The sequence below is a fragment of the Seriola dumerili genome, unplaced genomic scaffold (genome assembly GCF_002260705.1).
Source record: "Seriola dumerili isolate Sdu_G_001 unplaced genomic scaffold, Sdu_1.0 BDQW01000733.1, whole genome shotgun sequence".
Taxonomy (NCBI): Eukaryota; Metazoa; Chordata; class Actinopteri; order Carangiformes; family Carangidae; genus Seriola; species Seriola dumerili.
The window spans coordinates 480,058-492,795 of NW_019174988.1; the positions used below are offsets into that span (position 1 = coordinate 480,058).

The 12,738-nt window shown below is 39.5% G+C and overlaps 1 protein-coding gene across 2 annotated transcripts in view; it reads right to left on the reverse strand.

Moving 5' to 3' along the window:
• The window catches only part of LOC111236848 (electrogenic sodium bicarbonate cotransporter 1-like), a 53,806-nt gene that overhangs the window by 25,320 nt on the left and 15,748 nt on the right, over window positions 1-12,738 (reverse strand). Inside the window, exons 5-7 of one of the 2 annotated variants that reach the window (XM_022765726.1) lie at window positions 6,012-6,147; window positions 3,485-3,645; window positions 1,132-1,284 (exon numbers count right to left, since the gene is read on the reverse strand). In XM_022765726.1, the coding sequence (XP_022621447.1) occupies window positions 1,132-1,284; window positions 3,485-3,645; window positions 6,012-6,147 (450 nt within the window). Of the gene's footprint in view, window positions 1-1,104; window positions 1,285-3,484; window positions 3,646-6,011; window positions 6,148-12,738 lie in introns of both variants that reach the window. The other variant, XM_022765725.1, reaches the window with a different exon arrangement.

Here is a 12,738-nt window from a genome sequence, read left to right on the forward strand (position 1 = left end):
TAAGGGTTTTACTTGCAGCTCATTAGTCCTGACAAATATTCGTTAGTTGTTCATTTCAATGTCATTAACAAAAGGCTTTTGTTACAGAGTGGATTTCAGTGAGACTTATATACACAACACAGCAGATGGACATTAATTCCTCTTCATACAGCGACTAAAATCCTTTTAAAATGTCCAATTAAGCCAATTTCACTGATTTTTATTGGTTTAGTTTTGTGCTTTTTTTCTGAATGAATTAAGTGCTTTTTGTAATTTTCAGCGAAGCAAAGTGACAGTCCGTCTCTTCTGTGATGAAAAGATGCGTTATGTTCCACTACACATGACACATGAATTTTCAGAAATTTTAACAAAATTAAATTAAAAATGTAATGAGGTGAGAATCATATGAACATAGACAATCAAATTTAGAGACACTGACAGCTGTGAATGATACTCATATATTATCAAAATACTGTGTCAGTTTTATGATTTTCCCATGGCCTTGGACTTTTCTCTCCAGTGTCATAAACACATGCACAATGTGTTGAAATTTACAGCGGGAAGTCAATTTGAAATTAGCTCCGCCTACTCTTACAGGTGCTGATCATTTTTGCTTCTGATCAGTTTCATAACAGTTAGTACAGTAGTACAATAGCATACAATGAGTGCATTGAGAATGCTGTTAGAGTGGCAACACCAAATCTGTGTTTTGAATTAGCAAAAGACATCAAGAAACTTTAGTTTCACTAGTTGAATGACAGGTTCAGTGAGAAAGAAGTGGTACTCTAGTAGCATTAATAGGATTTTCATGTGAAGACCTTAAAATGTCACATTTCTGATAAGGTCTCCAATAAAAATGTTTTTCAGCATCTCTGAAGGAGACACTGGTACTTATTTATGACTTTAGTGCATATTATTATTGGGTTCATGCAGAGAATGGCAGTAGTGTATCCTTTATTGCACCCTCAAAATCTCTATACACCTCATCTCCAAAATTGAGGTGACAAAAAATGTAAATTAAACCCAGTACTGTAGCTATGTGAAGTCAAATTTGTCATGAAGTAATTTTTTTCTTAAAATCAATAACAAAAAAAGAAGACTGCACCAAACTGGCATCAGTATTACCGTTTTCCTGGTTGGAAAACAGCCTACTTGCACTGGAGACCGTCTTGCCAATGTCAGCCAGAGAGCGCAGGTTGGACTTCTTGGTCTGGTGGCGATGTTTCCGTAGCAACGTGTACATCACTTTGTCTTTCAGGTCTGCCTTCAGCTGCCCAATCTCTATCTGGTTGTCAGTGATCAGCTCTGAGGGTGAAGAGAGAGGAGAGACAGGGAAGAAGAATTATTTCAGTAAGTGAGCTTTTCACATGGAGTTGAATAACATTTAATTTAAGACATGACAGAATACATTATTGCATCCAATGATAAATAATTATTTTTATTTTTGTTCATTAAATTAATTACTGTAAGTGTTAAGTCTATAAAAGTAATGATACTGATGATAATGATAATGAAACTGATGTTTTCCATTAACCTATTTTGTCTGACCAACAATTAAAACAAGCCATCAGGACTTCTGTAACGTTGTGATGTCACAACGAAACAATCATCACCCTCACTGACCTGTTGTTGCTAGAGCTCCCGATAGAAGTCTGAGAGAGAAGATGTAAAACTACATTGAGATGGGATTTGATAATATATCTTCTTATGGATCAACACTTCAAATAAAACACCACAAAAGTGTGAAATAATGGACCTTTAAAAAACAAAAGTTAATCAAATTAAAATGATACAAAATGGAGAAAAGTGAGCAGAACAAACTGCAAGTAGTAGATGTTTAAAACTTTTACTTTTTTAGTAAAAGTAAATGAATAAAAAAGCTTAAAAAAATTAAAATAAATCAACTAAAAGAATACTTTTGCGCAACTTCCACATTTGTCGAAGTGAACTCTGTTTTCCTTTTGGGTCTACTTTTTCTCTCTATGCAGCATCTTATCCAACAGCCTAAATTTTGTAACTGCTTCACTCAAAGTAAATAACCAAGTCACCATAAAAAGTCTCTTCATACTTGTAAGGAGTCAATTAGTGCCTCCCAGACTGTAATGCTCCTGTATGAGAGTTTTCGTGGCATCATGAAATGGCTCAATCAAAAGGTCTAGCCTATTTTTAAAAAGAGGGTCAGGAGCCTGAATGCTGACAGATAGCAGCCTCGGGGAGTTTCTCTTCTTGTGGAGGGGTAGTGCTGTTAATGGTCCATCAGTCAAGTCGACTGGCCTCAAAGCAAGAGGCCCAGCTACCGCTCAGCCTGTGCAGCCCATGCAGCACAGTCAATTACTTCACATTAATCACTCCAAGTGGTAACTCTTCCTCCTGCTCCCTCATGCAGACAAAAGCGTTGGGGTGGTGGCATGAGATAGGAGGACAGAGAGACATGATCATCTCAAAGCAACTGCAGAGGGCTTGCTGTCCTCAAATTAGGAACTTTTTGTGGAGCCATTTACAAACTACTGTCCAACATTGTTCCAAGTACATTACAGCCTGGACCTCAGCTCTGGCCTTTTGCTACTCCTAAAAAAAAAAACGAAAGAGAGGAAGAAAGAAAAACCTCCCGTGTCCTGCGTGTGATGTGCATCAATCCATAAACCTGCCCACAACACTGCAGACCAGCTCTGCTGCTTAGACATCACGGAGGAGAGATGAAATCTAACTGGCAGACAGGATCTTGTATCACAGGCAGGAAGATGCTGGCCTCAATCAATGTCATTGTGTGACAGCAAAAAAAAGACTTCATTCTTTCGCTTGCTTTTGTGTCCAACTCTGTCTCCTACAAATTACACTGATGTATAATTTACATTGGTTAATGCATTTGGGGGGTAGGACTATGTTCTTTAGCAATAAAATGAGCAAGTGACAAATTAATGCATCTGCCAAAAATTCATGGTCAAACATTTCCTCTTGGCAATTAAAGAATTATTGTTATATTTAGTCACTCGGTTGAGATAAGGGAAATATGTTATTTGTGTATGTAAAGTACATTTAAGTTGACTAAACACTTGACTGAGGTTAAAGGGTCACTATATTCAGTCAGTGTATGAAGTTGCATGATGGCTCTGGGGGAGACTTCTGATCTAGAACAAAAAGCCCATGTTATAAAACTGATGCTGTAGACGTTGAATGATACGAGAAGCAGGGAGGGTGTAACAAAAAAAAAAAAAAAAGCCATTAAGTTGCATTACTGTGGAGGATCCAGGGGTGTTGGAGCTTTGAGCATTCTCTCAAAGTATAGAAGTGAAATACTAAACCTCTACACTGCTCCACACTAACTTCCAGGATAAGATTTTTCAAGGATGCCGACTCCAGTCTCCAGTGTCAAAGTCATGTGCTTCATACCTAAATCACACCTATTGACTAATAACGCAAACACTGTCCAAGTGCTTCCTGCATTGTACCAAAACGTGCACATCATTTTGGCATTTTGTTGCCTAGTGACCTGACGCCAACTTACCAACAACCTGAGGCAGAGTGGAAGCTTCCATGTCCAGCATGATGGTGCCTTTCTCTATGCACGTCCGCAGTTCAAACAGGCTGTGTAAGGACAGCGTGGCCACGTGGGGTTTACTCCACCTTTCACCACCTTTCTCTACCTTCTCCTCAAACTTGATCCACCTGGAAGGGGTGAAAAGGTGAAAAAAAAGACTGGATTAGAGTGGGAGGCCAGACAGTGACAGCACATGCAGAAACAGGTTTACCATAATCTTGGATAAGCACTTATATAGGTGCAATTCAGCGCATCAAACTAACCTACACATGCTAACCCTGGAGGACATGAAGCTACATCACTACAGATCAGGGTAGATGGAACTGATGCCAGCGTTACCAGACACCTCAACACCTTTCAAACTAAATATAACTGCGCATACACATACAATGCAAAATGTATGTGTCATATACCTATATACTTTAGCCATTTTTGAGCTGCATTGTAAATCTCATAGCAGTCCCACCCGTTACCTTTATATGGGGGCGTACGTGCAACAACCTCACAAGAAGTCATGAGGGGGATAATTCAAAGAATTTGGCTCTTAGCTCTCACAAGGTTGTGAAAACAATTATAGGAAATGTTTTGTCAGGGGGAAACAAGTTATACATTCTCAATGGCAATGTGGTGAGTAAATATATTTCAGCTTTTTGTCATTTATTTTATGACGTATGTTGTTAAGGTCAAATAAATAAAGTGCTGTCTGATGCACATCTGGTGGGCAGGTGCATAGGAAAATCTCTGATGAAGATTTATGACCGGGCTGTATGAATTCATTACTTTCTAATAAATGATCAGGTCTTATATTGACCATCAGTTCTATTTTTTTCATGTATTTATTTAATCACTCCCCACCCCCCCACGCCCCCTCCCTGTGAGGGATGAGAAAGTGAACTGGTACTGAGCAGTTGTTTCTATAGCCGGGTTTTATTTGACCAGTTTGGCTGCCAAACTTGCACTTGGCGTACAGCCAGCACTACCCAGCACTTGTGAGATCTTTTATTCATTTTGAGTCCCCTGAGTGCACTTGATGAAGCATTGCACTGTGTCTTAATCTCCGCAGTTATTTGCAGAATAATAAGTTTGGCATTATGGATTCAAGATTGATTTATTTCACCTTTTGTAAGCAATGTGTTGGCTAAATTAAAAAATAAGTAACAGACACTTTTTGAAGGATTTGGAGCAGCAGTTCTTTTTTAACCTTTTTAACCCTGCTGATCCTCTTGTATTGATTTCTTATTTGTACAGTTTTACTGTACTTCAGTTGTGGAAAGGCCTTTTTATGTTTAAACTCTTGACTGTAGTGAAATCTGGCCTCGTGAAAGGAAAATTATTTTCTTCTGGACATTTGTCGCCATCACTGAACTTCTATCCTTCTGTGGCACTTGTTTTATTCCTTTAAAAAAAAAAAAACTAAAAAAATGTGTTATTTATGTATGTATTTTGTAAATCATAGCACTGAAGAAACCATTTTCCTCCCCTGAATGCTGAATGTTGTATATTGAGAGAATGATGATGAACCTAAAGCTTGTTTAACCTTAAAAATAATCCCAGGTAGATAAAAAAGTTTTTTTGGTCTTCTTTTTCCAGATGGTTGATATGACATGATCAGGAAAGTCCACAGTGTTAAATGCCATAATGCATTCTCATTCAATTTGCATTTTGATTTACATGCATTTGGTCCAATCCAAGTTAAAATAAGGTCTAATGATGCCTCCTAATAGGTAGGTTTCTGCAGAACTGATAAGCCATAGTGTCCTCATTTGAATTATGACACAATGATCCAGTTTAAGCTCATCTGTGTTAATCTTATACCAATCCAATATCAAGTGTTTTTACATGTGGAGGAGGTGAGGAGACAGAAGCTGGATCAATACATGAGCTGTTAATATGAGGTTAATTTAAAACAAACAAATAAAAAATAGGACTATATCTTAAAAAACAAGACTTGGTTCAAAGTAAAAGCACTTATACACAGTAATATACATAGAGACTCTGACAGGAGAGTTCTTCAGAAGCGTTCCTCTGCAAATCATTCAACCAACAGTGAACCAAAATGTGACTTCTCTCTGCGGTACAATTGGTCAGAGGTTAGGATAAAAAAAATCAACTCATTTGGAGCCTCGAACAGCAGCCCCGGGATCCAGTTTCCCCATGAGAGAGCTTCACTCATCCAACGCTAATGATGTATAAACAATCATCCCATCTCTGTCCCATCCCATCCCACTAGTGGGCCACACAGGAGAAACCTGTGAAGCCCTGTGTGCTTGCTTTTCATGCTGCTCCAAATGCAATGCACACACCAAATTCCCTAAAGTTAGAAGAACGGAGTTTAGACTGAGAAATTAACAAATGTTTGCTTAGTTATTTCCCAGTCTGGGCGGTTTAAAAATATCTAAAGGAGTGGAGAAGGTTTCTAAACATCACTACAACTGTGAAAACAAAAGTTCACATATAGAAAAGGAAGTCCCAAGTCTGAGACTGAGGTCCTTACCTGGCCGTCTCCTTCCACTCCATCTCCTGTCCATCCACCGACAGCAGCTCATCCAGCTCAGTGAAGAGCTGTGGGGGTGCTGGGCCGTCATCCTCCTCCCCGAGGATGAAGCGGATCCTCTCAGCTGCTGGCGAGACTGTGGAGAGAGGAAAAATACTGCGGTTCATAGGCTGGCAATGGTGCCCATTGGGCAAGGGTTTGGGCACCGGCTTCCCCTCCTCAGCTGGACCCTTTGCGTTGACCTCAGGAGGAGGTGGAGGTGGTGGGATTTTCACCATGACCTCCTCTCCTTTCTCCTCCGTGTCCTCTTCCTTTTCTTCCTTCTCCTCTTGGTTATTGTTGTTGTTAGACATCTTTAAAATCTCGTGACCACTTTGTACTCTCCAAATCAACTGACCCAGGGTTTGCTACACAGACAGCAGTCGGCAAGCGACACAAGCTCACCAGGGTCCCAAAGCTGCAGCTAGACCCTCATTAAAGTCTTGGGTGGAAGTGACAGCCGCTCTCAGCTGCCTGCTCCAGCACTCTGTGAACCAGGTAGGAGGGGGCAGATGGGGTTTAGGGGTCCCCTCAGTGACAGTGTCCCCACAGCTAGCCCCTTCTCCCTCTCTGCCCCCCCTTCCCTGTTCAAACAGGCCTTCGCCATTGGCCCTCCAGCCTTGGCAAGCTACCCTGGAGCCCCTCATTAACAATTAGGAAATGGTTCACAAACTGGCCTATTCTTTAGTAGAGGCTTGGCTTTCCTTCCCCTTGTATTCTCATTTGAATATTTATAGAGCAACACAAAACAGAGCCAAACAGAATTTCAATAGAATTGATATATAAATAATACTTTTCAGTGCTACTCAAACATGTCGACATCTTCACACCTTGTTCCAACAAGTGGAAACGATATTTGAACTGTAAACGAGAGCCCACAAATGATCATTCCCCCCCTGCATGAAAGCCTGCCCATGCAAGTAGAAAACTGCACACAAAGATTATTGTCATTAGCAAACAACCACACAAGACCAGAGCATGGTGCATCACCAGAGCTACAGCTCGTTTACAGGAAACGCTCACATAGATGAAACAATGGCATCTCTGCCGGGGGAATCAGACTGTTACTGTGGGGAAGCTGCAAACTGCTCATCGATGATGGATGATGGAGATCAATATGAAATCAGAGACCTGGAACCGGGATAAATGGAACATAGTAATCATTAATGCTATTGATTACACCTGTGCTTTTTCTGCTATGACATGTCAAAATGTCTTCAAAATGGTCCATTAAGGCTAAAGTCCCTGTGACTCTTCTGCTGTGTCATGTCAGTCAGAAGGATGCTGCATAATGCATTAGACACAAGATACTGTGGGCCAGCTCTAAGTGGATGTTAATCAGTTCATTTTCAACTTGTCTGAACAGGCAGAACTGAATCCCAGAAAGAGATGCAATTACTGTCACAGACACTAACTGTCACGCAGAGATGACTCTGTACTTTAAATACTGAGAAAATGAGTTAAACATTTCCATGGTAATCAGTCATAGTTTAATTAAAGGTTGGATTGAATTAGATAAAGTGAATAGGTTTCTTTCTTCTTTTTTCTTACGCTTCTGACAGGAGCCCTTCCAAACGAAGTAGTGATAATGTGATGTGAGAACTTGCTTCCTCAGATAAAGGAACCTGTTAATGTTAGGAATACTGTAGACTTACCTTCTAATGTGAACGTGTTATTCATTATTGCATACAATTGGCTGGATGGCAGGATCTTTTTGCTCTTTTTTTCTGGACCTGTTTATTGAGATATAAAAGCACATCTGCCAGATTCAATTGGTTTATTCAAAACGGCGAACATGATGTGAACCAGACAGTGATCTGGATGTTGTAATTTAAACAACAGAGGAAGTGCAGAGACTTATCAGTTCCTTTTACACATCATGTAAGAAACAGTGTATATAACATTTTTCCCTTAATCTTATGGACATTATTAGCTTGCACACAAAATATACTAACTGCAAATTTAACTGTAATTTTTTTTTTTTAAATGTTGTGTTATATTAACTTAGTAGAATATACTGTATAGATCTATGTGGCAAATTTACCAGTGTGGTGTGTTTCTTCAAAGAGCGTTTTGAAGGTCAAGTTTGGAGCTAGGTTAAGGTTTACATAATAGTATGGGCATGAGGTTGTGATGGTTACAGCCAAGATTAAGGAATGCAGGGTCCACACAAGCACAGAAGCACTAACATATGTGTGTGCATGTGAATGAGAATAACAAAGCTGTCTGATCGGATTACATAACAGTCTGCTAATACACCAGTGTTGACCATAAATATTGAATTTATTGAAATTTAACTATTTTTATTCCTGAAAATACAGATATTCAGGGTTTCCCTCTGAGTTTTCACCTTGTCAGTCTAAAAAGCATGGACATAAAAACTGCTCTGGTAGCCTGACCACCCACCTTTGTAATGTTAAGAAAGGAATTTATGTTATATCATCAATAATAATTGCAAACAGACTTTTTATTAATGCAGGAGTGGAAGTAAAACAACCTGCATCACAGAGGAAGGACAATAATCTCTGCTAACTGAGCGTTGTGACTTTAGCTGGACTATTCTTTGCAGATGAAGGTTAGACCTTTCCATACACACCACTCTTCACATTACCACCCACCACACTGAGTCATTCATTCATTCAGTCAGCAGCAAGTAGCCAAACTGTAAATGAGATGAAGGCTTGAAGTTTCACTTCATTGTGTTTTTTTTTCTGCAGCACAATAACAACAACAGCAGGTACGAGCCAGACAAGCACCTGTAAGATTACTAGGTGGTGGATAAACTGTCTGCTGGCGCACACACACACACATACGCACACACACACAAATTTCCACAAGCTGCAACTAGCTTAAGTCACCGCAACCTGTTTAATAACACCTTGGGTGGAATAATTTACATGTGCATTTCACACATTCAGCTGACACTCATATCCACAGTGATTTACGCTGATTACAGTAAACAGTTAAAACAAGCTTTAAATACATATATGGCCAAAATTGCATGGAAACAATAGCCAACGGTCTAGTGCAAGGCAGGGGTCAAAGCCTCAGTGATGTAGGTTCACACAGACCATCTACTGCTGTATTCCTTAAATGTGCATACAGTTAATTAAAAAGAAGTGAATATGATAAGCCCAGTGTAGTAAATTGTTTTTTCCCTTGTGAAATAAAGGTAAAGACATCCTGTTGAAGATAACTCATTATCTGAGAAATAAATTTTGGTATTATTATATTATAAAAGCTTCCTGACACCCGGAGTTTACAGCTGGAATCAGCTACTTTCTGTACCTTTCTACATGTTCGAATTACCTTTATATTTAATTAAAAGCTGATACTAATAATAAACTGAGATTTAGCATTCACAATTTTTTATGATCGAGAAACAAGCTGCAATGAAGGAGTGACAAAACAAACAAGTTTTCATGGTCAAACTAATATATGTAAATCTGAAATTGTCCTACACCCATCCGTAAAGAATAAAAACTAGAGACTAAACATTCTTCTGAAGATTCTTCTAATAAATAGTGGACATCAAAAACTGGTTTCACTCAAGAGTTTATCCAAGTGTCCAAGAGAGATTTTCTAATTCCTCATGAGAAACTGATGCTGCCTATCCACGCTATCCAGGAAAAAAATCTGATAACAAGCACAGTGTTGGTGTCAATGCAATACTGTCCCACTCAGCAGTTGCTAAGAGAAAGATGGGAGGGTGGGTGAGGAGTGTTCGGGGGGGTGAGACTCAGTGCAGAGTGAAAGCAAAGAGGGGTGAGAGCAAGCACGAAAAGGAGGGATAGAAATGAAAATCCCATCGTTCAAACGCAATTTCAAAGCTGTGTGCTCTAGCCAAGAGCCATGGGCATACAAAGAGGACTTTGTCCCAGCAGCAGAGGCTCATGGGATAGGGGATGGAGGAAGAATGCCCGCTGCCCAGTAGAAAGCTTAGTGTGACTGCCACTAAAGGCCTGTTTAGTCCCACTCTTGACATGCATCCTACACAAATACCTTCCATCTCCTCTGACCTTTTTGAAAAACTCGGCACAGTAAAAGGCAACATGGGATCTAATAGCACGTCCATTGTTTGTGACTGTACATGCAATCATAATGCAACTCCCCGTCACCTCATTCAAAGGGAAGAGAGGATCACTGAGAGTACAGGAAATGTTTTCCATGCCACAAAGTCCGACATTCAGTATGCAGGGTGGCTAGCGCACAGGCAAGCAAACAGGGATTGGGCTGAATGCAGAGTGACACCCTGAGGGTGATCCATTGAGAGCACAGTATTTATGCCCAGACCATCGAGCTCTGGTATTTTGTTGTTCCGATGAGAATGTAACAAATACCAGCTTGGGAGAAAGAATGTGAAATGAAATGATCAGTGAGCTGTTTGCACGTATGCTGAACATACAACCACATTTTCTGTATGCTTTCACTGTAGCACAATACAACTCATCACAGCAAGGTCAAGTTTATGCTTATCCCAAAGTTTGTCTACAAAAGGGCTTAATGCACCTCTTTGTCCAGGAAGGCTCAGCAACATTACCAGTATTTACCTGTATATAAATCTTAATTTATCCCATTCATGCTCTAAGATTATCATGAGTCACTGGCTGAATGTGCCTTTTAGCAAGGCAATATGTGTTTACATGTTATTTTTTACTTTTGTTATGTTTATCTCTGACATGTTAAAACGCAGCAACAAAGTAGTAGAAGCAGAGAAGAGTAAACAACTGACTCAGAAATGTCAGTTAGACAACATCAAACTACACTTGGCTAACATTAGCTAAGATCAGACACAGATCATACAGTAAAAGTCAGACTGCTACGGTGAGATTAGTGAACTGAGTAAGGGTTGGTTCTGTTGCTTATAAATGGTAAATGATGACTGGACTGCAATTTCTTCATTCAAAAGTTGGGGGTTCCAAACTGGAGACCTGAGGAACACCACAACTCGCACTCTGAATACATTTGAACATGAAATAAGCGCCTTGCAACATTATTAGAGGAATATGGCATGAATTATGGATGTAAAGGGCCGATCTGACAAAGGTGTAAGTAATCCAAACAGAATGTGTTCATAGACTAAGATAAGACATTAAAAAATCTACCTATTGGGGTGTTGCTGTTGTTTCAGACTGAGGAATGAATGAGATTAACCAACAGTTCTATAAAGACAATACAGAAATAGTGGAACTGAACATAAGAAAAACTTTCAAAGATTTAAAATATCTGATACTAAAATCATTTGGTGTCAGCGTTCTCAATTTTATACCTATGACAATCATACATCAAAATACGAGGCCATCATGAGACACTGAATAAGGGGCATAGACGCAATCTCAAACATGCAGTGTGCTGTGCAGTCGTCACAAACTTGGGTAAACATAAAATCATCTTCAACTACTCCTGTCCACTCATGTCCACTGTCTGACTTATGCCGAAAGTCATTCTGAAAAGTTATCATTTACTGAAGTAAATCAGATGAAGCAAGTGAACCGAAAGTAGGCGGAGCAAAAAAGCAAAGTTTGCAGCTAGTTGTGCATCTCCTGTGAGCTACTATGTGATAATGCACAGCCTAAAATCTTCACGCTCGACCATTTAAATCCATTTCACTGTTTAGAATGAGAGTATTTTTGTCTCATACCCACAAAACTGCAATCCTCATTGTTTGTAGCAGAGAATAAAGCTAAAAGACTTACAGGTACACTCATAGGACAGAGGGGTAAGGTACGGCTGTGGATTTGAGGGGGAGGGGAAACATTGTTGATCTGAGGGCCGATCAATGAAGATTAACTAATCAATCGGCCCAGAAAGAAACAAAGTCAAACAAAAAGGATGGCATTTCAAACATTTAAGTCATTTATCCAGTCAATATCCAGAGACCTTTCCTACTGATATTTCTTTTCCTATGATACTGAACAATATCTCAAACAAACAGTCGGTTGGTCTGTGGAGAGTATAATGCTCAACTTACAAGTTGTCAACGTGCCAGAGCAAAAGAAAGGTTTTGAATCCCTGCTGTCGTTTTGTGATGTGTGAGAAAAAAACATTGTGGGTTGTTTAAATTTCTTGAACCAATCATATTCATTAAGGGCAGGCCAATGAGTCTTAGTGGAAAGGGAAATGTGCTTTTTTTGTAACATGTCTCCTGAAGTGATCAATAGTCCCATTAGGATTTGTGATATCAGATGAGACCCTCGACAAATATGTCACAAACAGAATCACTGTCAGGCCATAATTTGTCACTGTAAACCTCTTCGGTTTGAATCCTTCCTCATTACACTCAAAGAAAATATTTGGCACGAAGTAGAGCACATCTAGAATTTAATCAATGCTTTTAAGGAAAAATATGGTTTGCTCTTGCACTGATAGCTGTTTCCATGTGAAAGCTGGGTAGTTCCATAATGTCACCTTTTCAGGAGCCAGAAAAAAACAGACCTTTGCATTTAGTCATGTGATCTTTGCGATTCCAAAGATTATACTTCAAATTGTGAGAGGAGCTGGTATCCTCCCAGTGAAGAATGAACATAAAATCGGAGATGTGTTCACAAAAGAACGAAAGAAAAAAATTAATACATCACAGCAGTTGTAGCTTGCTCTCCCTGACTTTGGGAAATTAAACCCATTTGTATATGAACCAAGTTTCTAAGTAATCTTTGTAATCCACTTTGAGAGAACATTTGATCCTGGT